The 27990-nt window shown below is 39.0% G+C and overlaps 2 protein-coding genes across 18 annotated transcripts in view; one reads left to right on the forward strand and one right to left on the reverse strand.

Moving 5' to 3' along the window:
* NUP37 (nucleoporin 37) overlaps window positions 1-8923 on the reverse strand; it is a 47625-nt gene extending 38702 nt beyond the window's left edge. Inside the window, exons 1-3 of the mRNA XM_055118281.1 lie at window positions 8867-8923; window positions 7424-7631; window positions 1763-1887 (exon numbers count right to left, since the gene is read on the reverse strand). Of these exons, the coding sequence (XP_054974256.1) occupies window positions 1763-1887; window positions 7424-7579 (281 nt within the window). The 5' untranslated portion in view covers window positions 7580-7631; window positions 8867-8923. The remainder of the gene's footprint in view (window positions 1-1762; window positions 1888-7423; window positions 7632-8866) is intronic.
* Window positions 8924-12488: 3565 nt separating this feature from the next.
* The window catches only part of PARPBP (PARP1 binding protein), a 53891-nt gene continuing 38389 nt past the window's right edge, over window positions 12489-27990 (forward strand). For 8 of the 17 annotated variants that reach the window (XM_055118315.1, XM_055118314.1, XM_004602773.2 and 5 more), the window contains exons 1-3: window positions 12489-12641; window positions 19300-19533; window positions 24747-24854. In XM_055118315.1, the coding sequence (XP_054974290.1) occupies window positions 12489-12641; window positions 19300-19533; window positions 24747-24854 (495 nt within the window). The remainder of the gene's footprint in view (window positions 12642-19299; window positions 19534-24746; window positions 24855-27990) is intronic. The other 9 variants (XM_055118318.1, XM_055118327.1, XM_055118329.1 and 6 more) reach the window with 3 other exon arrangements.

Consider the following 27990-nt stretch of genomic DNA (forward strand, 5'->3'; position numbering starts at 1 on the left):
AGAAAATGATTTCTATAGCTTTCAAAATCTGCTGGGGAATGCAAGGAGGCTGACTTTATTTAGTTCAGGATTCTGTGGGCACTTCCTTTTTTAACATAAATGAAAATGAACAGTAGTGGCTACTGACAAGAACTTATGTATGAATGTTGACAAGATTTTTATATATATCAAAGGTCAGTTAGTTATGACCTATGAAAGTTATAGAAAATAACAGCACATTTCCACAAACTTACAAAAGTTTCTTAGATGGAAAATAAAGCTCACAAGCAAGTACTCAATATCAGTAGTCATCACGACATGGTACAATTCAGAATAGTCAACATTAAAGAGATTGCTAATAATAAATGTTAAACTATGTGAAGCAATTTGAACACCCTTAAATTATTGGCGGGAATATAAAATAGGAAGACCATTATGGAAACTGGTACTCTCTTAAAATGTTAAGTATGTCTCTACCTCGTGATTTAGCAAGTCTACTCCTAAGATAAATGAAACCATATATCCACTAAAAGCTTTACAGGGGAATGCTTTTCAACTTTGGTAGTAATAGGTGAAAACTGGGAACTTTTGTAGAAGAACTGGTTTATACAACGTAATATTCCTCATAAATAAAAATAATTAAACCTTTTAATCTCATAATTAAAAAATAATTATGCATAAATGTGGATATACATAATATGAACAAATCTCATTGAGCAAAACACAAAAAACATGAATGACCTCATAGATATGAAGTTTGAGAATAGGCAAATCTATGATGCTTTCATAGAAGATGGGCTACAGACATGAACTAAGAAGCATGAAGAATATTTTGGGGTGACAATTGCCATATAATCCCAATGTAATATATGATTTACACAAGCGTACGCATTTTCAACACTAATTAAACTGAATTCTCAAGGTCTGAGAATTTGATTATATGTAAATTCTCTCTCTCTCTCTCTCTCTCTCTCTCTCTCTCTCTCTCTCTCTCTCTCTCTTGTTTGGCGGGGGGTGTCCACACTTGGGGATGTTCCAGGATTACTCCTGGCTCTGCACTCAGGTATTATTCCTGGTGGTGCTCAGGGGGCCATATGGGATGCCGGGATGTGTACAAGATCAATGACCTATCGTCTGTTCTATTATTCTGGCCCCTGTAAATGACCTCTTTATTAAAAAACAGATTTAGAGCTAACTTATGTTTGCTAAATACTGTTCACCAAAATAAGACATCTCTTGTAGACTTGCTATTGTGGATGTAGAGTTAATTTTGCAACAAATCTTAAATAATCTGACATTACTGCCCTTGTGAAAGCCTCAGAGGTACCCCTAAGCTTTTGTAAAATAGCAGTTTGTTTCAAAAACTTTCACTGAAACTAAAGCCAAGGATTAGAAGTATCGTTTCGTGTACCACATTAACCTTGAAAATGTGATCTTGGCTTATGCGTGGAGACAATATGCTTGAATAGTAATTCAACCAAAAGAACTGAACAGAGCTGTACTTTTCATAAGTGGTTATGTCACTGGAGAATATATGAAGAACTCAAATGATTTGGATGAATTTCAGAAAGAACTCTGTAGTGAGGTCCAAACACATCACTGCTTTTGTTGTAGATTTGTATCATAAATCCAGACAATATGCCTAAGTCACAAAGTGTCAAAGTATTTAATATCTGACGTTTGGAGAGAAAATGCAAATGAAAATATGTCCCCGTGATCCAAGGCTTCAGATCACTTAACACAAAGGATATTAATAAAATTTTAAAAATAATCTGAAACCTACTTGACTACTGGAGGCAGTGCATCAAGTCTAGTCTCTGGGCTCCAAGCTATGCCATCAACTCTGACCCCATGCTGGAATGTCCGCAAAGTCTTATATCGAAGTCCTTCAATGTCTGCTTCTTCCTCCTGAGCGGACACAGTGAATGTTTTAATAATGACAACAAACAAGACAATGTATTTCATTATAATGAACAATTTACCACGAGGCCATATATATTCTTTTCAAAAGTTCAAAAGCAAATGAGAAATGAAGATTTAATGAGTTCACTGACCAACAAGCAAATAAATTAAGCCTCACAAGAAAATCTATCCAAGGCAATGGTTTTCAATGGCTGGTCTATGCACTGCTAGCTGTCTGCAGATGTAGAAAGAAGGCTGAAAACTACTGCTCTAAGGCACTTGCAAACAGACAATATGTTATACTTTGTCTTAATTATGGGGCATTTACCCAGAATACTCAATGAAACAAATGATTCTACCTGGATTATCAACAGATAGTCTGATAAAATACTGTAGCACTGTAGCACTGTTGTCTTATTGTTCATCGATTTGCTCAAGTGGGAACCAGTAACGTCTCCATTGTGAGATTTGTTGTTACTGTTTTTGGCATATCGAATATGCCACGGGTAGCTTGCATGGCAGAGCCTGATAAAATACACTAAGTGAAAAGTTTTGAGAATGTCCAAAGGTACTCTATTTGGGACTTAATTATGCCATGGCCCATTAATGAATATCAGTGATTTTCACAGTATTTCATATTACTGTAGCACTGTCATTCCATTGCTCATCGATTTGCTCGAGTGGGCACCAGTAACGTCTCCATTGTGAGACTTGTTGTTACTGTTTTTGGCATATCGGATATGCCATGGGTAGCTTGCCAGGCTTAGTACACATTATATAAGCACTATGTACTTATATGTACTGCTGTATATAAGCCCAGTCTACAGATATGAACATACAAATAACAATATAATTAATTTAATCTGGTGGGTACTTGGACTCTTGGTACTAAGGAGCTTAATAAAAGTCAGTTTATTAGCTTGGTTCAGTATGACTAAAATGATTTCCTCAAGGACAGATAAAGAAAAAAAAAGAATCTTAAAATTCAAATCGCCTATGCCTGGCAGTATGAACAATAACCTGAGAATCTTCCCATGACAAAAATACAAAATCCTACATTCACATAAGCATCTCAGCTTTGAGGCAGCAGCCACTAGACGGCCACCATCTACCACCGATAACTGACGGCTTCAGCTGACAGGCTGAGTGCCTGGTGCAAGGGAAGATGCCGGTCACAGACCCCTGCATGGCTCTAGCACCTCCAAAGGTGACGACGCAGGGAAGAATCCAACCCCAAACAAAAACTGCTACGGAAAAGATGTACCATGGGTGAAAGTTAAGAAAAGTCTCTGTGAGAAATCTCAAACCATTAGCTGGTCCTAATGTGAGTTTGGGACTTGAATCCACTTAGCTATGTGTTTCAGAAAATGACAATTTATTAAAAATGGTCGGTCAGGGGCTGGAGCAATAGCACAGCGGGTAGGGCGTTTGCCTTGCATGCGGCCGACCCGAGTTCGATTCCCAGCATCCCATATGGTCCCCTGAGCACCGCCAGGGGTAATTCCTGAGTGCAGAGCCAGGAGTAACCCCTGTGCATCGCCGGGTGTGATCCAAAAAGCGAAAAAAAAAAAAAAAGGTCTAAAAAAAATGGTCGGTCATACATTAGGAGTTGGTCAAGTTTTTGACAAAGATTACCTCTTGTGGGTGAGAAAGAATGGCACTGAAGTAAGAATAATCAGAGTACTTAAAAAAAAATTGCCAATGCTCCATTTCCATTTCTTAGGCAGCATATACAGGGACTGATTTTATTATTATTCTTTATGCTTTTATATAAATAATGACTAAAATATTTTATAAGCTTAAAATATTTCAATTTTATAAACACAGCTATTGTTATTTAATTCAACTTTGGGTCTGAAGACTAAACAACAATTTTTATGACAAACTTATTCAAGGAGTCTTCTGTACTCTATGACTACAATGACCTTCTAAAACAATTTGTAGGCTATGAAATATCATCAGGGGAAAAGAAAAGAGCAAGTAAAACTTAGTATTTAATGGAATAAGATAGGAATTATCTGAAGGCTGTTCTGAGAATTCCAAACAGCCTGATTCTAAATGCAGTTTTATAATGTGAATTTTTAACAGAATCCTAGTGGATGTATTGATTTTTCTGGGATAGTCTTTGAAATTCGAGCAAAGTCATTTCAGTGTTTTACACAAATCTTTCTCTGCATAATTCACATCACCCCTTGAAAATTACTTCAAATTCCAGGTGAACTGAAGAGTTAACATCAGAACATCTTTCCAAGAATGAGAAAATAGGAATAAAAATACATTTATCAAGGAAAGAAACACACTGTCAAATTTTATTACTTCATAATTGCATGTATAAGAACTGCATAGCTAACAGCCAGATACGCCAAGATAGCAACCACTAAGCAATTTAAAAATAAGTTTTTGAGCCTAATCATAGCTGACTTCATAGCTTGGGTTACATCTACTTTTCCACACTTGACAAATCAATCTTCCGAAAATGAAGTTTTTAACCATCCAAAGACATTATTTTGCTACTGTAACAATGGTGTTGACAATTAGGTACTATGACTGGTAAAAATATTGGGTGGTCATGGGGATAAGAAATCCCAGGGCCTGAACGGCCCTAAGCTTTAGGTATTAACAGTGAAAGCTTTTTTTCCTGGCACCAGTGCCTGCCATTGGAGCCAGACTAAAAGGCCAGGGTGTGTGTGGTATAGGCAGAGATGAATGCTATTTTGGGTTTAGACTAGGGTGTAGGCAGTATTGTATAGGCAGGAAATTAAGATACTTTGGAAAACTTGCCATAACACAAATTACACAAGGTTCCAGCATATTTGAGGTTGGGGCAAAGCCAGGTTGAAGAAAGGGCTAGCTTCAGGGTTCGGCAAACTTTCCCACCACATTTGTTTAAAGAATTTTCTTTAAATAGAGAATTTTTAGATGAGACTGTAAAATTTATCTATTCCACTTTCGTCTAATGTTCAGTTCTCTTAGAACATTTTGCATAAGTTTTCTCTGAATGCTTTTAGTATGAAGAAACAGGCTACTTCTTGTGAAGAACTTACTCAACTTGAGGGTGGTTCTAATTATTAGAAGAGTTCTCCTAAAAAGTAAACCAAAATCTATTTCCGTATAAATTATACTCAATGCTTGAAATTCTGCTCTCAGGAGACAAAGAGAGCTCAGTCTGCCAGGGAGGGTGACTGTCTGGCAACAGCCGATCTTGTCTGGGTAAAGATTCAAAGAAGACTCGGCACTAGTTTTAAAGCAGTGCAAGTGACAACTCTAGTCACAAAGAAATGACAGCACAAGATCTGTGTTACTACTCTAAATCAAATCCTCTTCAATTTTTAAATATTTTAATATCATCCGGAAATTTGTCTGCAAAAGCATTATCTCCTTTAAGTCAGAATGTACACCAGAGTCCTGAACACGAACCAACCCTGTCAATTCAGGGGATAGAGAGCTGTGGAGCCCAGTGTAAGAGCTAGTAGCTGAGATCTGTGTATTTTATGACTTATAAAATGCATTTATCAAAGAAAGGAACATAGTGTCAAATTGTATTATTCATAATTCATGTATTCTACTTTATGATCGCAGATTCTAAAGACTTAGTATAAGAAATATAGGTCAGTAAGGGTGGGTGGTGGTAGGAGAGAGTTTTCTAGGCTGGAATGCATGCACCCTTTGCCCACATCAATCCCTGGCACATGGTCCCTTGACCACCACCAGGTGAACCCTTAAGCAGAGCTGGTAGTAGGCCCTGACACTGGATGAGGCCCCAAATGACACATTCTTAAAATAATTTTTTCTACTGGTTACATTGGATCTTTTTGAACATGCTGAGTTAAAATTTGAATTATCAAATTATTTCATCTGGGGCTCAAGGGGCTAGTGTATGCTTTGCATTCAGGAGTCCTGGGTTGGATACCTGGTACCGTTGGGAGGTACTCTGGAGTAATATGCTGTGAATAACCTCTGAATACCACTGGGTGTGGGCCTTTCCCCCCAATTATTTCACTTTTCATTTGTCATTTTCCCTCTGACTTTCACTTTTTCTCCTCCCCATCCATCATCTCTGCCTTTCTTTTCATTTGATTTTTACCTCTTTCTTGACTTTACTCCCCATCAATATTTCTTAGCTATGCATAACGTAGACAGATAGTATATTTTTTCAGTATTTAAGAATGTATTTCTACATTCACAGCTATTATTTTTAAAAACTAGGAAGTTAATAGTGAGCTTCACCTATACGGTACTGCTTTATTCTTTTGTAGGCTAGTAGCCCCCAATAGAAAAATGGCTTTCCTTGTCTTTTTCAAAAATGTGTTTTATTATTCCTCTTAATCATGTGATTTAAAAATAAAAGATCCTACCCTGGGCATCCGGCTAAAGTCAAATTGAAAATCCTATTTAGCCTAAACACTAAAAATATTCCAGCCTAAAGAGACATTTTTACTCAGATACTAACAAATGAAAGACTTTTCATACTTCCTCCTTTGGATAAATATGACTGCAATCCAATGTATAACTTCATACATTAACTACACTACAAAGTGCAATTAGGCAAACTGCATTTATATGAGATGAGATCCTGAATGTCTTCCAAATGATATCATATTCTTGAGTTATTTAAATTTTTTGAAAACTATTTGTGCAAAAAACTATTTTGTGCAAATTCATAACTCATCTCAGGATGAACACAACTTAAGTCTAATGTATAACTTTATATGTTATACTGCATTTACATGGCAAACAGCATTTATATCAAAATATTGTAAGGCACTGAACTGCTTCAGTAATATAATGCTCATATTTCTTTAGTGATAGTTATTTTAAATATTTGAAAATTAAGCTTTCATTTCCTTGATTTTCACATCAGAGCCAATTAGGTTTATTGAGGCATGGTTATTGCCAATTAAAAATTAAATCTCTGAAAATTGATCACTGTCAAATTAGCTCATTGATGCTAGTATTTAAAAATATTAACTAATAGAATTGCAATATTATAGAATTAAAATAATATGCCTTGAATAATATGTGATTAAACTGCCTATCCAATTATTATGATTCTGTACTTTCTATACTCTAGAAGTATGCCTCAGATATACACAAAATAGGAGAGCAAAATAGGAGAACTGAATACCATAGTACAACTATTAAATTTTCTAGAGGATTATTTTTAAATTTCCTATATGGACTTATTTCCTATGTCAAAGTGGAAAGTAGGAAAACCGGATGAATTAATTATTCTTCTTTAACTGGTATTTTCCCTGTAATACAATGTTTAGTCAATAACCTTCAACTAACAGAATATTCCACGACTTCAAGGCAAAAGAAACCTTAGGTTCTTTTTCACGAGTTAACACTCACACAAATCTCAGACATATTATTATACTGGAAATGTATCTCTCATATATTCTTTTTCTTTAAAAAAAGAAAAAACATTTAAACTCAACATCCTATCAAAGTTTAGCGAAAGCTTTCCAAAATTTGTCTAATTTTTCATTTTCTTATCCATGAAATATCTTCAATGTCACTCACTTTAGTTTTGTACACTAACCTGAAATGTACATGTGCCAACTACCACATAATTATTGCCACCATAGGCAATAAGGTTTCCTGAATCCCCACTCTCAAAGGGATTAAATTCTACCACATGCACGTAATCTTCACAATCCACTGTGTAGGTAGCATTTCTCATAGCATCTTGCTTCATCTTGTAGGTCAAAATTCCAGCAGTTCGAAAAATAGGTGGGTCTTCAGGAGGGCTGTGGATTAAAGCACAAGACACAAACAGTCAAAGTGTTGCTAACTTTCAGCAAATCAATCCATACGGGCATGGTACTGCAAACGTCACAAAGAATTCAAATAAAAATTGGTCTTTAACTTTGTGAAAACGTGCAGAATGAATGACCGTGAAGTTCCTTGAGATGGAATCGTTCTATTAGAAAGTATATTCGTAAAAAACTAATGACAGTTAACAAGTGTTATGGTGCAACTCCACACTAAACATTTAACCAAGAGTTTTCCACCTAAGTTTTGCACAAATCAAAGCGGGAGGCATGGACTATGACCCTCATTCTATCCGGGGTCTGGGGGGGGGGGCGGGGGAGAGGGGGGAATCGAGACTGTAGGGAGTTGACTCTGGCTATGTTTCTGAGTAGGGCCAGGATTCAGAAGGCTTCAAGGTGTTGGAAAACGATGCTAGAGAAGAAAAACTCAGTCCTCTGCCTTAAAGGAGAGTAGGTTGAGTCATGATTCTGAGTGTGAATCAAAATAAAAGAACTGGAGGAAGGAATGCCAACACGTGAGACAAAAACATTCCCAACAGGAGGCACAAAACTTCAGCTAAGCCGTGATGGGCTACTGCACACTCTGAAAGTAAGCTTCCTGGGAGAGCCTTAGGGAGGCTAAGTGCTAAACGCATTTTGTTTTTGTTTTTTAATTGGATGCAGCAATTGTCTCGAAAGCAAACGAGCTAGGTGAACAGGTCAAACACCTGATGAGTATTTGAAGCACCAGATGTGCCCAAGATCGGGGAGTTCACACACTGATCATCTTCTAGGAGAGGGCATCGGGGACTGGTCCTGCCTGAGGGGTGACCGACCGCCAGGGGACACGCCTTCAGAGCGCTGTCAGGACTGCGGAAGGGTCTAGGCCAGGTGGACTCGGTGACCCCCCGCCTCCTCGCTGCCCGTTAGGGCAGTGCCCCATGTCCCCACGATCTCGGCGTCTCGGGGTGTGCTTGGACCGACCCTCCAAGGGCCTAAAGGCTCAGGTGGCAGACACCCAGGCAAGTCCCCGCGCCCAGCATCCCCGACGCCGGCACCCGGCTGCTGGGGCGGGGGTAGGGAGGGGGTCAGTGCCGCGAGACCCCGCTACCACACCTCCCCTACCCCGAGCTCTGCGGGCAAAAAGGGGCGGGACACTGCTAGAGGTCGGGAGCGTGGGGCGGCCGGCAGAAAGGCAGCTCCGGCCCCGAGACCTCCCACGCAATACGCACCCGAGCGAGCCAGGAAGCAGGTCCAGGGGGAGCAAGCGCTGGCAGGAGGCGGTGGCCGGCCCGCGCCGGGACTGCTTCCGGGTTAGAGGGCGGGCGCCGTGATTGGCTCCCTGACTCTCCCGCGATATTTAAACTGTACCCCCGGGACTCTTCCAACCTGCGGGATGTCACCGCGGGGCTGAACCTGCTTCCCCGCCCACCCGCCCACCCGCCTGGCCTGGATTCTACGCTTTTCTGCCCCTGGCCAGGTCAGTATGCTCCGCTTTCTTCCACACTTAAAGAGATTCGACCTCAGCTTTGGGGGAGGGCTTTTGGGTGACAGCAAAGCGCCCTGTGACCATCCGGGACTTAGGGCATTCTATGGGCAGTGACCTCGAGTTGCAACTAGGTTAGGTGGCAAACAGAATGTACAGGTTCTGGGGATGGATGGAGCTGGAAGGTACTGGGGGGATCAGCTGCAGACTGCAAGACTGTGGACCATAGAGGCTTACTTAGGTGCATTAGTTATGCAGGAAAGCAGGCAAAACCTTAGTCTTGACATTTTTTGCCTTCTCCCTACTCTTATTCTCCCCCCCCCCACCCCCCTTATATTCTACCAAACAGCATACAGGATCTGCATTCTGACAATAACAGTAAGGAGAAATGACCCTTTTAAAAACAGCACCTACTAAGTGCTTGGGCACTGGATGGATTATTTATCCTACCTTACTTATGTCTTTTAATGGCACGAGGCACGGGATATATGTCTGGTTATCAGAGAATATAAATGCAGAGCATACAGCTAATAAATGGGAGAGCCTGGATGTGAGCTTGGATGTCTTTCTGTCTGGCTGGCTCAGATGTATAGTTTTTTTGGTCTTTTTTTTTTTTTCAGTAAGTGTTTATGGTTGCTGTTGCCTTCTCTTATGGTTTTGTATAGTATAGCTTGGCATTTGGGGTGCTTGCATACTCATTGGTTCCTCTAGCCTGCTGGAAGGTCTTAGTCACTATTTTCTGTGTCATGACAGCTCTATGGAGATAGTGGTGTGTGTGTCTGTGTGTGTGTTTGCTGGAGCTATAGAAGAACTGACAATAGGATGGAATTGGCAAACCTGAAGTCCGCTTGCTTTGCCTGTTATATGTGCAGCCAGCTCCTGAGCTAAGATAGGAATTTGAATAGTTACGTGGTCATAAAATCTCAAAAGAATAATAGCATTTTATGACGTGCGAAAATTACATGAAATTTAAATGTGATTGCAATTAAGTTGTTGGAACACACTCTCTGGGGGTGTGTGTGTATGTATTGTCTGTGCACACTGCAAGTTCAAGTTACGTCATTGCAATAGACCTGTGGCTAGCAGGCCTCACACAGGTTTTGTTTGGCCATTTCCAAAAAATGTTGATCCCTGGATGAGACTTGATTTTAATGTGCTCGGCACTGTTCTAAAAGCCTGGTATGTATTTCTGTCTTTTATTTTTCACAGAACTGAAGATAAGAACTATTTTCATTTCCAGCATAAGGGAGTTGAGGCAGGGATTAGGCACCATAGTTACCAAGTCTCACAGCTGGTAAATCAGGGATCTAGGATTCAGACAGTCTAATTCTATATTGGTCTTCATGTTTAGCAGTTTGGCCTCATGAACTTTTGTGTTTGTGTGTGTGTGTGTGTGTGTGTGTGTGTGTGTGACCAAATCCACAGCCTTACAGTTGTGAAGCATGTGCTCTACCTCTGTGCCACATTTTAAGCCCTGAGCTCATAACTTTAAATAGTACTTGTAAATAATTTACCACTGAAGATTTATTTCAGGGAAACCGATCATATGATTGATGATTTTCTTTTTTGATGTTTTGTTTCTAGTTTTGTGGTGTCAGGAGCTAGAACCTAGGGCCTTATACACACAAGGCTAACATTCTGTCGCTGAGCTACATCCCCAGCTCCACTTTTTCTTTTAAGAAATTAGAGTGATACTTTGAAGAGAGGGCTGGAGCGATAGCACAGCAGTTAGGCATTCGCCTTTCAGGCGGCTGACCTGTGTTCGATTCCTCCGCCCCTCTCTGAGAGCCCGGCAAGCTACCGAGAGTATGGAGCCCGCATGGCAGAGCCTGGCAAGCTACCCGTGCGTATTGGATATGCCAAAAACAGTAACAATAAGTCTCTCAATGAGAGACGTTACTGGTGCCCGCTTGAACAAATCGATGAGCAACAGGATGACAGTGACAGTGACTTTGAAGAAAAGATGAATATTCCATTGTTATGAGGAATTATATTTCTGTATTTTAATGTACAATCTTCTACCTGAATCTTTAAACTACAGCACTCATTATATCTATAAGTAATCATTTTGTAAATGTTATTACCCTTTTCATTGATCATGCAAGCTCAGGATATCTAGTAAACAGCTGGACTTCTGTTTATGCCACATAAAAATGGAACAAAAAGATAACAGAAAAGTAAACAAATGGTACATAGGTAGTGTGTATATAGTAAAATACTCAATAAAATAATACCCTGTTAATATTATATAGAGAAGTGTCTATCTGGGGAACTTTGGGTCTCAGTCATTGGGCTTTTACCAAGGGATGGGAAGGTAGGTATCCTTGGATTCCGGATTTTTAGGTTCAGAAGGAAAGCATGTGCTCAGCCTAACTAATGTTTGGAAAGACAGGTCCATGAGCCCCTCGGACTGAAAGCCCTCCTGAAATCTTAAGAGCCAGCTGCCTAGAATAGACAAGGAATAACTAAGAAAATGATGACTGGAGGAATCAGTCGGGATGGGAGATGTGTGCTGAAGGTAGATAATGGACCAAACGTGATGACCTCTCAGTGTCTGTGTTGCAAGCCATAAAGCCCAAAAGTGGAGAGAGGGTATGGGGAATATTGTCTGCAATGGAGGCAGGGGGAGGGTTGGAAAGGAGGTACACTGGGGATATTGGTGGTGGGGAATGTGCACTGGTGGAGGGATGGGTGTTTGATCATTGTGTGATTGTAACTCAAACATAAAAGCTTGTAACTATCTCATGGTGATTCAGTAAAATTAAAAAAAAAAAAGACCAGCTGCCAAGCAAGGGCCGCCCGCAGGCCTGTGAAGGCCAACCTCAGAATTCCCGTGTGGGTATTCTTGTTAGATCCGTTAGATCTGAATCCAGTCCAGATTCAAAGGGGTGGAAAAAAATTAAATACTCTCTTTTGGGACTTTGTTGGAATGGGGGGAAATATTATGGCCTTTTCTTTTCTTTTTCTTTTTTGCAACCTACCATAGATAGTAGTCTCTTATATCAAAACTATTAAAAAAATATTCATTTGCTATGTCCATGTCTATATGTTTTCATAATTTGCATACCTGTTTTATCTAAATTTTCAGATCCAAAGATACTTTGTTAGTTCAGAGGATTTGACTTAGAAACCTAATGCAGAGGAAAATTCACATTTCACATTTTCAAAATTCACATTTTCGGGCTGCGACAGCCCGAAATTTTCTATTTCTATTTTCCTAAATTTCATTTGAACCGTTTTTGGTAAATTAGAATGACCCCTCATTCCCTACTTATTTTTCTCTAACTCTGCCCGTTGCACACGGTAAATGTTAGTTTCCAGTGAAAATAAGGCGTGTTAACACGGTATTCTGCCCTGCTTTCCACAGGATGGCTGTGCTCAGCCAGAAGTCTGTGCTGGATATGATCAAAGAGCTCAGGAGGAATTGGCACACGCTCTGCTACTCCGAGAGGACCACTGTCTGTGGGGCGGACGCCATGCTCTCCGTACTGCAGCTTTCTATGGCTGAGAACAACAAACAGGTCAGTTTCGTATTTTTACGATACTGTTTCTTTTTCTTCTTTTTTTGCGATGCTGGGGATCAAACCTAGGGCCTGACACACGCGAGGCACACACTCTGCTGTCGAGCCAGTCCCACGTTACCCCTTTTCTCTATTTATTTATTTGCAGTTGGATTTTGATGGCCGCACATCTGAATAAACTAAATTATTTTCTTTGCAACATATGCCCTCCTACGATAGCATCAGAATATTGTTTTCATAAATGTGTCCATTCTATCTAGCAAAATATGATTGGATTGGAAAGGATTTATTCCAAATTGGAGTCTTCTTATGTATAATTTCACAAATGCCACATAAATTTGATGTTTAATTTTGAAGTCTTAAGATAATACTGCTATTATTATTATTTTATAAGGGGTCTGGAGTGATAGCGCAGCGGGTAGCGCGTTCACCTTGCATGTGGCTGACCGGGTTCGATTCCTCTGCCCCTCTCGGAGAGCCCAGCAAACTACCGAGAGTATCTCACCCGCTCAGCAGAGCCTGGCAAGCTCCCTGTGGCATATTTGATATGCCCAAAACGGTAACAACACAGTAATTCACAATGGAGTATGCCAAAAACAGTAACAACAACAGTATGCCAAAAACAGTAACAACAACAGTAACTCACAATGGAGACATTACTGGTGCCCGTTCGAGAAAATCGATGAGCAATGGGATGACAGTGATACAGTGATACAATGATTTTATAAGGCATTTTATTAAATATTATAAATGATTTTTATTTAAATATAGCCAAAGAATTTGGCAGGGGGGGTGCTTAGGTCACAGTCAGCAGTGCTCAGGAGCTATTTCTGACTCTGTGCTCAGGAGTGACCCCTAGTGGTGCTTGGTGGACCATATGTGGCGCCAGGTATTCCAACTGGGGCGGCTGGGTGCAAGTCAAGTGCCTTACCTCCTGTGAGTCAAAAGAATTTTATGACATTTTAGACTCTGGTATAGATTCATACATTGATAGATTCATTATTCCTAAACCAGGTAGTCAATGACAATCTTTTGATTTCTTGATCGTGATGAATGTAGATTGGAGTAGTAGACAAGGTTTCTTGGTGTACAAATACATGCATGTGTAGACTTTGCATATTACACACATGCAAATCTCTTATTATTCCTCTTATTGTATGAGCCATTCAATATTATCTTTGATTCCTTGGTGTTATACTGTCACTGTTATCACTGTCATCACTGTCATCCCGTTGCTCATCAATTTGCTTGAGCAGGCACCAGTAATGTCTCCGTTGTGAGACTTGTTGTTAATGTTTCTGGCATATTGAATATGCCATGGGGAGCTTGCCAGGCTCTGCCGTGCGGGCGGGATATTCTGGGTAGCTTGCCAGGCTCTCCGAGAGGGACGGAGGAATTGAACCTGGATCGGCCGCATGCAAGGCAAACACCCTACCTGCTGTGCGATAGCTGTGGTGTCATACAGGCTGTGGTTTTGACAAATGTCCTGCTCTTACTAGTGTTGCACTGAGAAGTTTACGGCATTACATATTCTATACTCTGCCTCTTCAGACTTCCCACTCCCCAGGTACTTGCAGTTACTGATCTCTGGATGGTCCCTGCAGTATAACCTTTCCTAGAATGTTATAGAATTGCAGTCATAGGGTTTGTCGTCTCTTCCAGTTGTGTCTCTTCCCTTAGTGATGTACATTGAAGGCTTTTTCACGAATTTTTCTGGCTTGGTAACTCATTTCTTTTCTAGCAGCGATATTTCTTTGTATGAATAGCTTAGTTTATTATTTTTTATCTTGTTTGACTTTCTCCTAATTGATATTTAGTAAGATATTTAATACTTCATTGTTTTTTATCTTAATTGATTGGATTGACCAGATTTCTTTTTCTTTTCTCGCCATTATCTTCCAACAGCTCTGATTTGTCCTCTCTAAACCCAAAATCATGTTTTTGTTTCGAAGGTATCATGTTGTCTCCTCTGAGAATATTAGTATTTTGTTGAGGTTTTTTTTTTCCTGTGTAATGTTTTCTCCATGTTCTTTGTTTTTCTTAGTTTTCTTTGGGAAGAATTTTCTATTAGAGACTTAGTTCATGATGGCCTGTGGCCATCCATATATACGTGTATTGTTATAGAGTGCCCAGATGCTCATTGGGAACTCTGCATGTAGCCTGGTCACACGAGTGACACTTGTGTGGCTGATACCCCTTTTGGATACACAGGTTCTTTAGTGGAGTCTTCTTTTCTCTTGCAATGTAAACTTGAGCTACCCTAGTGTTGGCTGCCTGAAAGGAGTTTCAGAATTTAAAATTTCAGCTGTCATGTGATGTCTGTGGCTCATTAGGATACTTGTCTCCTGTACTTGTGCAGGTCAATAAGTGTTCTACCTTTTATTTTGGCAGTATTTAGTTATTTGGCAAAAATCTAAATTACGATTCCCCAGAGAGGTAAGAATAACACTGAGGCTGCCTCAGCAATCTCTCCACTGGCGGGTATCTCTAACATTCCCTCCTGCTGGGCACATTTTTTTCTACTGGGCAATCAAAGTACATTGCTCTTTAGGGGTTATGGTCTTATTTAATATTTTTGATGACTAGCATGTTTAAACATCCTTTAAAATTATTATTTGATTTAGTACAGGTAATGTAATGTTTTAAACTACCTTCCTATTCTTAACTATTTTACTGTAAAATTCTGTCTCTTACTGTTTGAAAGTGTTCTGTGTGTATTTTAGATACTCTTTTTCTGCTATTCACTTTGCCTCCTAGTATGTGCCATTTTATATACTCCCAGAATGTCTCTTGGATTGTTTTCACCAGTGATTATATACAAGTCCTCTTTCCTGATAAGTCTGCTCTGGTATTAAGTACTCATGTATGATTAAGTACTCATGATTAAGGACCTTTTAACTTGCTGTCGTGTTAGTGCCCATCAGTTTCAAAAAGAAAAATCCACTGTTTCTTTCCTCAACCAGTTTTCTTATTCATGTTCATCTTTAAAAAATATTCTGCATTTGGGCCACACCTGGCTATACTCAGTGCTAACTTCTGACTTTGTGCTCAGGGACCACTCCTTGCTCTGTGCTCAGGGGACCTTCTGGGGTGCCGGGGATCTAACCAGGGTGAGCTGTGTGCAAGGCAAGTGGCTTCATCCTCCTAGTCATGTTCTTGTTTTTGCTTTTGGGCCACACCAGGCGGTGCCCAGTGCTGACTCCTGGCTCTGTACTCAGGGTTCATACCTGGCAGTGCTTGGGGCACCGTGTGGCATTCTGGGGATTAATCCTGGGGCATCTGGGTGCAGAGCTGGTACCTTACCGTCTGAACTATCTGTCCAACTTTGACTCCACTCATCTTCTTAATCTCAATGCTGTGTACCATTGTTCACAGCCACTGAACTAAACACACAGGGACAATTTGGTGTCTTTTTCCTTTGTTCTCCACTAACTCCATATTCAAGTCTTGTCATTTTTACTACTCGGGGGACCATAAGTGGTGCTCGGTATCAAACATGGGCCAGCCACATGCATGTCAAGCACCTTGGCCACTGTGCTCTCTCCAGCACCTAAACCTTTCTTTCTTTGATATTGGCTTTATATAGTTCAAATCAATAGTAATTATGTTGTTAAGACTATGGCTCACCTTAAACAGCTTTGAGAAGGTTACAGATGTTCTTTTGGCTCGAACAGAGGTGTTCATCTTGTTACTTCATGGTCGATAAGCACAGCACCTCTGAGGACCTGGCAGATTTGAAAGTGACTGCACTCTAACAAATAATAAGAAGCAGTTTTTTAAAATTGTATTGTGTTTTGCGACAACACTCTCCCCCCCCTCCCCAGCAAATACTTGATTCTGAACAAGCAAAGAAATGAATCTGGCATTTTGGTTGCATACCATTTATCAGATGTCATTTAATCTTTGCTTATGTACCTCACACATGAGTGAACATATTCTTGGACCACTTAGCCCATTATCATGAAGGGAAATATATATATATATATATATATATATATATATATATATATATATATATATATATATATATATATACCTCTCGGAGAGCCCAGCAAGCTACCGAGAATATCCCACCCACACAGAAGAGCCTGGCAAGCTCCCCATGATGTATTCGATATGCCAAATACAGTAACAATAACAGGTCTTATTCCCCTGACCCTGAAAGAAGCCTCCAATCGTTGGGAAAACGAGTAAGGAGAGGCTGCTAAAATCTCAGGGCTGGACTAATGGAGATGTTACTGGTGCCCCCTTGGGTAAATCGATGAACAACGGAATGACAGTGATAACAGTGATATCGTGATGTACTATTTATCAGATGTCATTTAATCTGTGCCATCTCATTTTATAACCAAGGAAACTTAGTTCTAGGAATTTCTGTATTTTCTCCAAAAGCACAGAGCAAATGAATGTCCTTAAGAAGTAGATCTTTGTCCTTTTAATAGCAACAGTTTGTTAGTTAAAAAAAATTAAGTTTATTTAAAAATTTGAATTATTATGAAAATAACTTTGGTAAAACATGGAAAGTCCAACTGCTCTGAAGAATTGTAACACGCACCTTTTTTCTCATTTAATTCATGTGAAATGCAATCCTTCTTATGTTCATCAGAGAAGTAGAGGGTTGAACATGTTGAACTTCCTTCAGATGGTGGCCAGCTGGCACGCTTTCCTAGCAAAACAGTTTCTGATTTGACCACAGACCTCCTCAATCAGTTGTTGCTGGTTCGAATAATAGGATCTGCTATCAGAAGGAGCACCTGATCATGGAAATGGATATCTGGAGCGCGTTTTTACTTGGCTTTAAAATGTTTTCACAATCCTAGTATAAACACTGCGAATCTAGTCAAACCTCTTCTCACAAGAGCAACAGCTTGTATGGTTTAACTGGTTACTGTCAACAGATAGAGAAGAAGTGGCACCATATACATTAGGCAAAAGTCTGCACTTATTTCTAACATGAAGGATGCTATGCCAAAACGCTTTCAGAATTTCTGAAGTAAAGCGAGGCTTGTCACTCTAAGTAAACTGGATATATTTAACGAAAGTAATATTTGGAAATCCCACCGAAATTTTGGGCTTGGACTCCAGGCTCAACGAGACCCGGAAACAAGATCCTCTGTCTGTCTCACCAATCTCCGGCGCCCCAGGGATCAAACCCAGACGACCCACCCTGCCCGCGCCAGATAAATACCTCATGGGCTGACCTCCACGACCTCCACTACCCAGCAATCACCACGCTCCAGGCTGCTTTCCAGGCCACAAAAGACACTTAATTCCCATTTTCCATAATTTCCGCACCATATTTGATGGGGTTCAAATATGGTGTGAACCATGGGAACATCTTTAAGGGTGATTGGAGGCCACCCTTAAAGCCTCCATCCCTCTCGGAGAGCCCAGCAAGCTACCGAGAGTACCCTTCCCGCATGGCAGAACCTGGCAAGCTACCCATGGTGTATTCAATATGCCAAAAACAGTAACAACAATGGGACTCATTCGCCTAACACCAAAAGAGCCCCCAACATGGCAGTGTTAAGAAGGATGAGCAAGGAGAGGCTGATAAAATCTCAGGGAAAAACTAGGCTGGCAAAACGAAGAAGGACTAAAATGACTGCGATCATTCCTGGTAGTTCTGGGGGACCCAAATGTGGTAATGGGGATTCAAATGGGGTTAGTCCCATCCAATCCACCGGTACTATCTCTCTTGCCCTAGTATTTGTAGCTGAATTAGGACTGGCATTTTTAGGAAGGCACTGTTATTATCTGGGATATTATGTAGGAATAGAATGCAGCCAATTAAAAAGAACTTTAATATGTCTACTGGGATAATCATATTCAGAGTAAAGAAAGAAAAAATTTTACAACTTTTTTATAATTAGTCATATCTGACAACTTATAGTAAAAAAATTTGTTCATTATACTTTAATGTGTCTGTGAACAGGGAAGAATTAAATTCTTCTCTGACCTAAGATTTTAGCACGGGCACTGTGCTTTCTCTAAAATAGTCATGAAATGAAACAGTATTTTAAAGTTTAATCTTTATAAGTTTATGATTTTAAAGACGAACAACTGGAATTATGTTTTATGTTAGAATTATGTTTTATTGATGATTTAAAATGAGAGATTAAAAATATATTGGCTTGCACGCGGCCGACCCAGGTTCGAATCCCAGCATCCCATATGGTCCCCTGAGCACCGCCAGGGGTAATTCCTGAGTGCAGAGCCAGGAGTAACCCCTGTGCATCGCCAGGTGTGACCCAAAAAGCAAAAAAAAAAAAATAAAAAAATAAAAAAAATATATATATATATTAGCCAAAAGTACTAAAAAGAATTAAAAATTGGCACAAGCAGATATTCTTCCAATAAGTAGTACCTAAATATAGGTCATTGCATGCCTACCCTCACTTTGTGAATAAGACAGTGATGATATGTTTGCCAGTTTTGTCATGTACAAATTGTCATAATCCATATTATATAAAATCATGAAAACATTTTTTATATCTGTTTGTAAAATTATTCCACAGCTCAACTTGGATATATTTGTTATGTTCAAAGGAATTCATGTATAGTTACTATAAAAAAATTCAATCCTCACTTTCCTTCTCAGTGATAAATTGATGATATTTTAGCACTAACTTTTAATTTTGCGCATTATATCTTTCAGCATAGTGGAGAATTTGAAGTCTCTCTCAGCGATGTCTTATTAACCTGGAAATACTTATTACGTGATAAATTGAACATATCAGTTGAAGATATGGAAATGACTGACCATTATGAGGACATTCGAAGGACTTATGATGATTTCTTAAAAAATAGCAACATGTTAGATCTGATTGATGTTTATCAAAAATGCAGTGCTGTAGTTTCTAATTGTGAAAATAATACCAGCATATCCCCAGTAAGTATGTTTTAAAAATAAAATAATTCTATCATAAGTTAAAATTGAGGTAGATTTATTTTTTTCAACTATAAGGTCAGTATTTATAGTAATTTGATAAACTTTTGCTTTTCAACTTGTGTTGTGAATGGAAAATTTATCCACCTGAAAGCTAGTCATTACCTGAAATAAATGTTAGTAAAATTTGTTTCAATTGTCTTATTATTGTATGGTTGAAATATCAGAACAGTTTCTTATGATATATTTTAAAAAACAGAAATCAGTCCCAAAGTTTAGATTTTTATTTTGCTTTCTTGGTTTACTGTACATATACTTATTTGACATGTGTTATATAAATTACTGCTATAATGCTTTCTATGGATTATAAATATTTGACTGAGATGGGACAGACTTTTTTTCAGGTGATATTGAAATATATATATAGTAATAAACTATTCTTTTACGTATAGTTATTGCCCTATTGTGTAGTATAAAATGAAAGATTAATGGGGTGATATCTTTTATAGTTTGGTTTTGTCTACATTCGATTTAGTAAACTATTTTAAGATAAATTTGGATCTAACTAGTTTGTTTTAAAATATTGAAAATATTTTTCCTTACCTTGACATTTAATAAGTGCCTATAAAGTATTACTTTAAGGGACCAAAAGCTAAATAATTTTAGCTATAATTAGAAGAAAATGTTTATAGTATATTGTGAGATATTAAAATATTTTATAAATATTTCTGGGAGTTGAGAATAATGTTTGGGCTTGTTAAAAATAGAAGCCTCTACATTGACAGTGGTTTAAGAAAATGGAAATATATGTTTGGCTTCTCTTGGGGGTTACTTACAGTGGTACTCAGGGCCTCACAGGCGATTCTCAACCAGCTGGGCCATTGGATGCACGCCAGGCAAGTGCCCTAAACACTATTATCTCCTGGCTCCAAAATCAAAGTATAGTTCACCATTTATAAAAGATGTGTAAAAGTAAGTGTCAAGGACAGATGTGATAGCTCTGTGGTCATCAGAGACTCAGACTTTTTTGTCATTCTGCTCTCTTAGTTACTGACTTCTGTCCTCAAGATCACCTGTGGTCCAAGAGAATTCTAAGAGCTCTAGACAGTATTGCATTCTTTGTAGCAGGAAGAACTGTATTCTCTTCTTCTTTTTTTTTTTATTGGGAGAGTGGGGAGGGGTGCTGAATGGGAAATGACAAGTTGGGCTACACCTGGCAATGTTTAGGGGTTACTCCTGGCCCTGCACTCAGGAATTACTCCTGGCAGTGCACAGAAGACTATATAGCTTGCAAGGCAAGTGCCCTGCCCATTGTACTATTTTTTCAAGCCCCTCTCTCTTTTCCCATTTTTTTTTTGTTTTCTGTTTATTTGGTCACATCTGGCGATGCACAGGGGTTACTCCTGGCTTTAGACTCAGGAATTTCTCTTGGCAGTGCTTAGGGGACCATATGGGATGCTGGGAATCAACCCTGGTTGGCTGCGTGCAAGGCAAACGCCCTACCCACTGTACAATTGCTCCAGCCCCTCTTTTCCTTTTATATACAGAGAGAGGCCACACCAAGATACTATGGATGATGGAAATGTAGTCTTTATTCTTGGTAGTCATGTATGTATGGAAATAAAACTAAAGCTCTCTTATGAAGGAAATGCTAGGAATGGAATATTGGTAATTAGTTTGCTATCTTTGTCTCAATGGGCTATCATGCAACCTTTGTTGCCTTGTAACTTTCACAACATTTGCATATACATGTAATTGCACATCTGAATATATGTAATAGTGGTGGTATTTTTTTCCTTACTAATTTCAGTTGCTTGCTTACAGAAATGTTTTTATTGTATACTTTTCACTAGCTTAGAGAGGCTTAACAAATACAATAAACTAAAGATTGTAGGAAGAACAAAGATCTTACTAGCCAATGATAGTATCCAGAGGTTTGGGGGCCCATAAAAAATTGCTATCCATTGCCCCAGTCTATATCTTTTAATAAATCTCTTCATTTAAGTGAGTATATGTGCAAGTGTTTACATTTGGGGGAGTTCTGTGTCTCCAAATACCAATAGTTTTCTTCTGCAAAGATATGGAAGCTGCTTAGATGGTTGTGAAGTACAAAATTTTCTGTGTTTAAGCCTTGGAAGACTAACAATGCTGAGACTTAAGTTTGCCTAAGTAAATTCTCAGTGATGGAGAAATGAGCATAAGAATATATTCCTAGATTGATTCATCCAAAATTCCCTAAATACAGCACCAATGCATCTTTAAGAAACATTTTGGCTTGTTAAAATTTTAACATCTTATGAATTTCATGATCTTTAATTTTTCTTGTTTTGTTTCTGATTGTGGACTAAATGAGAGCAGAATTATGAGGAATTAAGATAAAGTTAAATTTGGATCACCCTATCTAGAATAACAGTATTTAAAAGCAGGAAAAGAAAGAAGAAAGAGTACATGAGAGAAAATTTTGAAATCTTAGGGTTAGATCTAGAACCTGTGGGCTGGTGTGGGCCAGTGCTGGTCTGTGGGAGTTTCCTGGTGCTCAGCCCAAAATATTCCCATTGGTCATGTGAAGCTCTAAGCAACAGCACACTTCACGCTGACTAAAGCATGCACTTTTATAACATTGGATTTAGTAAGATATCTGCACAGGTTTTTATTTTTATTTTTTAAATTTTTTCTTTGTTTTTGGAGTGGAGCTATAGCACAGAGAGTATTCCTCCCGAATGGCAGAGCCTGGCAAGCTCCCTGTGGCATATTCGATATGCTAAAAACAGTAACAACAAGTCTCACAATGGAGACGTTACTGGTGCCCGCTCGAGCAAATCAATGAACTACAGGACTACAGGACTACAGTGCTTGGACCACATCTGGCAATGTTCAAAGGTTACTCCTGGCTCTGCACTCAAGACTTACTTCTGGTGGTGCTTGGGGGACCATATGGGATGCTGGGGATTGAACCTGAGTCGGCTACATGCAAGGCAAGCACTCTGCCTGCTGTATTTTCACTCCAGTCTTGTTTTTTTTTCTGTCTTAGTCTGCTACATATGTCTATTCTCTTTGGTACACAGATGTGAAAAGTTGAAGAACGTTGATCTGTAGAGCTTTAAAAGTAAAAGGTATCCCAGATGTAGAAGAGGTCATGCTTAACTAAATAACACATTTGTTATAATTGTATTTATTATGATAAAAATAATCCCTAAGCTGAAAATAAATTTGAGTCTGCTGATTAAGAGTGTTTGTGAGCACCCAAAAGGAGAGAGAGAGCAAAAGGGAATGCCCTGCCGCAGAGGCGGGGTGGGGGGAGTGGGAACAGGGTAGGGATGGTGGTAGGGATGCTGGGACCATTGGTGGTGGAAAATGGGCGCTGGTGGCGGGATGAATACTTGACCACTGTATGACTGAAATGTAAGTACAGAAGTTTGTAAGTCTATAACTGTACTTCATGGTGATTCACTAATAAAAAAAAAAGAGAGAGTGTTTGTGAAGTTCCTAACTGTATTGAGGAGAAAGGACTCATTGGTGAGCTTAGCCTGGTAAATTTCTGATTTCTTAATATTAGAGATGAATATTATAAGTTTCTGACAGAAGTAACAGAAAGTTAAAAATATAGTTCTGAAAGTAGGAAAAAATGATCTAAGAACCTTAAACTCAGTTACGATGTTTATCAACCCAGGTAAAGGATTTGTGAAGTTATGCAAAATTGTGGAAACTTTTCTCCTCATCCCTCACTTTGGAGCTTATTTTTCCAATTATCCTAATAGTTTAACAGATGAGTTAGAACAGCTTTCTTTATAAAGGAAGATGGTGGTGAGCAATATAATTTGGAGCATGCTCATGTGTGCATGGTGCACACATTCTTTTGTGTATATTTAGTTAAAATGAATAGATGGAGTATGTAGGTGCTAAAGTGGGGAACATTAATGGAGAACCCCCTTCATTTATTTAGGATGAAAACAGCTAAGCATTGTAGTATGTTGGAATAAGAAGTTGGCATTATTACTTTTGAATAATAATAGAAAATTATGGGTCTGATATTTGAATCCAGAGGAAGTGAAGGTAACCATCAATGAGGACAGAAAGTGTAGTGTGTCTGTCAACTTAATGAAAGGATAGAAATAGAGAAGCACCTTTCCAAATCAATAAAGTCACACATGAGTCAAATTAATAGCATTTCAGCAAGTGCTTTTGTTGTGATCTTTATGCTTGTCCCAGAAGACTTTATGCTATATGATTGAGAGTCTCTGTAAAAATTCTATGTTCCAGGACCTCTTTCAGTAGTTTTTCTTTTCTTTTTTGTTTCTTTGAAACACATCTGACATTTGGGTTCTACTCCTAGCCATATGCTCTGAGATTGCTCCTGACCATGAATGAGGTGCCAGGGATTGAATTTAGGCCTCCCTTATGCAAAACATGCACTCAACCTATGGAGTTATCGCTCTGGCCCCAGAACTACTGTGGTGCTCATGGTTTACTCCTGGCTTTGTACTCCATGATCAACACTCCTTGTTCGAGGACCATATGTAGTGCTGGGGATTGAACCAGGGTCAGCCGTGTCAAAGGAAAATATCTTATCCACTGTAAGATCTCTCTTTCCCCAAAGCTTTTCCTTTTTAAGAAGTGTTTGTTTTTGATAAGTTATAGATATTTTAATCATAATTCATAACAGTGAGAGCAAGAGGTAAGTATTTCCATTGGGTTTTGCTAATTCAGTTTATACTTTCTATTTAGATCTACTCATTGGGTAGTGTGTGTGTATGTGTATTATAGTTTGGTCCTTGTAATGAATGAAATCATGTATGGAGATGTTTAAGAATGCATCAGAGTGCTTAATAACTTTAATTTATTTTATTCATAGAAACTATTGTTTTGAATATTGTGCCTCTTAAGTCATTAGATTTACTTGTATCTATTTATCTCTATATATTCCAACATTAAGCATTTGTTATAGACCTTAGGTAAGACTTATAAATAATAAATAATAAAGGCTCAGATTAAATTTCCATGGTCATCTTTTGACTTTGAATATAGAACTATAAAGAGGGTATATTTGGAAAGAGATTGAAGTTTTATGTTAAGAAATTTAATTTTATGTATGCTCATTGATTGCTAACAAAGATTAGATAATTAGGTACTAAACATTGAAACATCAATAACATTAGATTTAAGTATGAAATAAGTTTAGTATGGCAAATTTGTTAGTTATTCTTTGTTTCCTATAGAGTCAACTCCTGGATTTTCTGTCTGGAAGTCAGAATGTGGTAAATGATGAAACTGATCCTTATGTACTGAGATCACCAACGAGTAAATATAACCAAGATAATGAGAAGGTAACTATAATGAAAAAATGAAATGGACAATGAATTGATTAAATTAAAATTCAGGGTCTGGTCCCCTTCAAAACACTAGAATTTAATTGTAACTTTAGTTACTATTTTTATTGGGGGGGGAGAGGGAGAGAGAGAGAGAGAGAGAGAGAGAGAGAGAGAGAGAGAGAGAGAGAGAGAGAGAGAGAGAGAGAGAGATAGAGGGAGGGGAAGAGAGAGAGACCAAGACTCAGTGGTGCTCAGGGCTTACTGCTGATTGGAGGGTTTGGAGGACCATATGTGGTGCCAGAGATTGAACCCAGATTGACCACATGAGAGGCAAGTTTCCTACCCACCGTGCTATCTCTCCAGCCTCTGAGCATCAGTATCTTAGTGATTTGGGACTGAGACATTGGGCAAAAATAGGTTTCACTCTGAGAAAAGTAGCTTAAAGGTTCAGACTGTCAGAACTTTTGGCCTTAAAACTTTCTTAAAAATTGATTTACATTATTGCCCATGCTTCTGGAGTGCTTTAATATATATCTTCAAAATAAATTGCCATACCATACCCACCAGCAAGCAGCTGAAAAAAATTTTTTTTAAATTTTATTGAATCACTGTGAGATAGTTACAAGCTTTCATGTTAGGGTTACAATCACACAATGATCAAACACCCATCCCTCCACCAGTGCATATTCCCCACCACCAATATCCCTGGCATACTCCCCCTTTCCCACCCTCCCCCTGCCTCCATGACAGACAATATTCCCCATACCCTCTCTCTACTTTTGGGCATCATAGCTTGCAACACAGACACTGAGAGGTCATCATGTTTGGTCCATTATCTACTTTTGGCATGCATCTCCCATCCCGACTGATTCCTCCAGCCATCATTTTCTTAGTGATCCCTTCTCTATTCCATCAAGCAGCTGAAATTCTTACCATCTATGGACCCCTCCATATTACTTTGTATTTCCACTCCTTCAGCAACCTCAGTTCTGCAGAATCCAAAGGTTGTTCTTATCCATTTCCATGCTTTGTTCCTTTATACTCATCTCACAGATGAGTGCCACTATTATTTTAATGAAAGCTTGTATAATTAGTAGAATCACCCAACAACAAGATCAAAGTTCAAAATTCTTGGTAAATAATTTATATTTGATGTCTTTATTTAAAAAAAAAATTCTTTTGGGGGGGCCACACCTGGCGTGCTTAGGGATTATTTCTGACTCTGTGCTCCTGTTTCATCCCTAGCAGTGCTTTGGTTACTCAGTACAGCTGAGAATCAAACTGGAGTTGGTCATATGCAAGGCAAACACCTTATCTTTCTGGCCCTATTCAATGTATCTGGGGCAAGGGACACATTTCTGGCTCTGTGCTCAGGGCCCACTCCGGACAGTGTTCAGGGGACAATATGAAGTGCTGAGGATTTAAGTTAGACACTTAAGCTCGAGTCATTGCTGTACCTGCATGCTAGGTAGAGTCTTAACTCCTGGACTCTCTCATGCCATTCCATATGTTGGTAAAGTATGACATGTGCAAGGCCTCGAATATACCTTCCAGAACTAAAGTTGACTCATTTGGTGAATCTTCTTCATTTGAGTTTCCTTCAGTTTTCAGGAAATATTGGTAAGATAGATTTTTCTTTTGTGGCTCATGTTACAGAGTTTGAACTTCTACAAATATATTTTATCAAGCCCTGAAAGAAATGCCTATTTACTTCCCAGATTCACTTAATACTATGATTTTTATGATTTAATAAAAAAGAAAACCTCCTACTATCTTTTACTATCGTCCATAATCAAATTTTTCCATTTTTCCATCCGAGGGATTTTTTTTGTCTCTTAGAATTTTATTCCTTCATTTGACCTCCCCCAACCTGCCCTTTTAATTTTATTTTTACTTTCTAAATTAATTTATTACTGAAATTATTTAATATGTTTCTTCAGTAACAAACTGGAAATTGTATCTAAAAGTTTGCTTCTATTGAGGTTTAATTTTTTGTAACTTTGTAACTGATGCTGAGCATTCATTTTATATCACATCAAGATACATAAATTCAGTTGTCCTGAATTGCCTCATCTCTTCTTTAGGAAGATACAGCTAGCTTTCTCTTTACTGTCAGCAAAGATTTCTAAGGGTGATTTTCTGAGACTGTGTACATATCCCATTTCCCCAAAACCATTTGCCAAATGGTCTTAAGCATGTGTTAAGGATCCCTGTCTGCAGCAGGGATCGTTAGTTTGCAAATAAGTTTCTAACCCTATTATTATTTTTTGTGTGTTTCTAATCCTACCATGACTTTGTATTAATTAACTATCATTTCTCAGTGAAGAAAAACTGAGAAGATGAAGTTCTTTATGGTAACTGCTAAAATTCTGTTTACTGTTGAGGTGATAGTGACTTCTGGGAGACAAATTATATATATGTCACTATCACTATCACTATCATCCCATTGATCGTCGATTTTCTCGAGCGGTCTCAGTAATGTCTCCATTCGTCCTACCTACCTCTGAGATTTTAGAAGCCTCTCTTTACTTGTCCTTCCCAATGGAGCCTCATTGGAGGCTCTTTCAGGGTCAGGGGAATGAGACCCATCATTGTTACTGGTTTTGGCATATGAATACGCCCTGGGGAGCTTGCCAGGCTCTCCCATGTGGGCTACTCTTGGTAGCATGCCAGGTTCTCCAATAGGGAGAACTAGGCTGTAAGATGTCGCTTGGTTTTATAGTCTCTGGATGTTGGCTGTTAATGGGATTACACAGCACCAGGGGCAGTTTCTGGGTGTGACTGCCTAGCTCCTGGAAAATGGGGGATCTGGGTGCAAGAGGCCCAGTCCCGATCCAAGCAGGCTTGGAGATCTCAGTCCCGGGTCCCACACACCTGGGTTCCTCTGCCAGTTTCTTTATGCGTGAGGCTCGTCAAAAGTGTGGAGAGGGGCCTTGAGCATAACTGTGGCTGGGTTCTGGAGGTCTTCGGCTGCCAGGGCTCTGCTTGGGGTGGGGAAGGAAACTCAACCCACCACCTCTGAGGGACCCCGGTGAAGACAGCCAGGTGTGGGGGCAAGAGACTAATATTTAAAAGATTTTGTCTTTAAAAAAATTTTTTTGTGTCAGTGGGGAAAATTATAAGATATAAGTATTTTATCAACTCAATTCTG

Source organism: Sorex araneus, chromosome 10, assembly GCF_027595985.1.
Source record: "Sorex araneus isolate mSorAra2 chromosome 10, mSorAra2.pri, whole genome shotgun sequence".
In the NCBI taxonomy this organism is placed as follows: domain Eukaryota; kingdom Metazoa; phylum Chordata; class Mammalia; order Eulipotyphla; family Soricidae; genus Sorex; species Sorex araneus.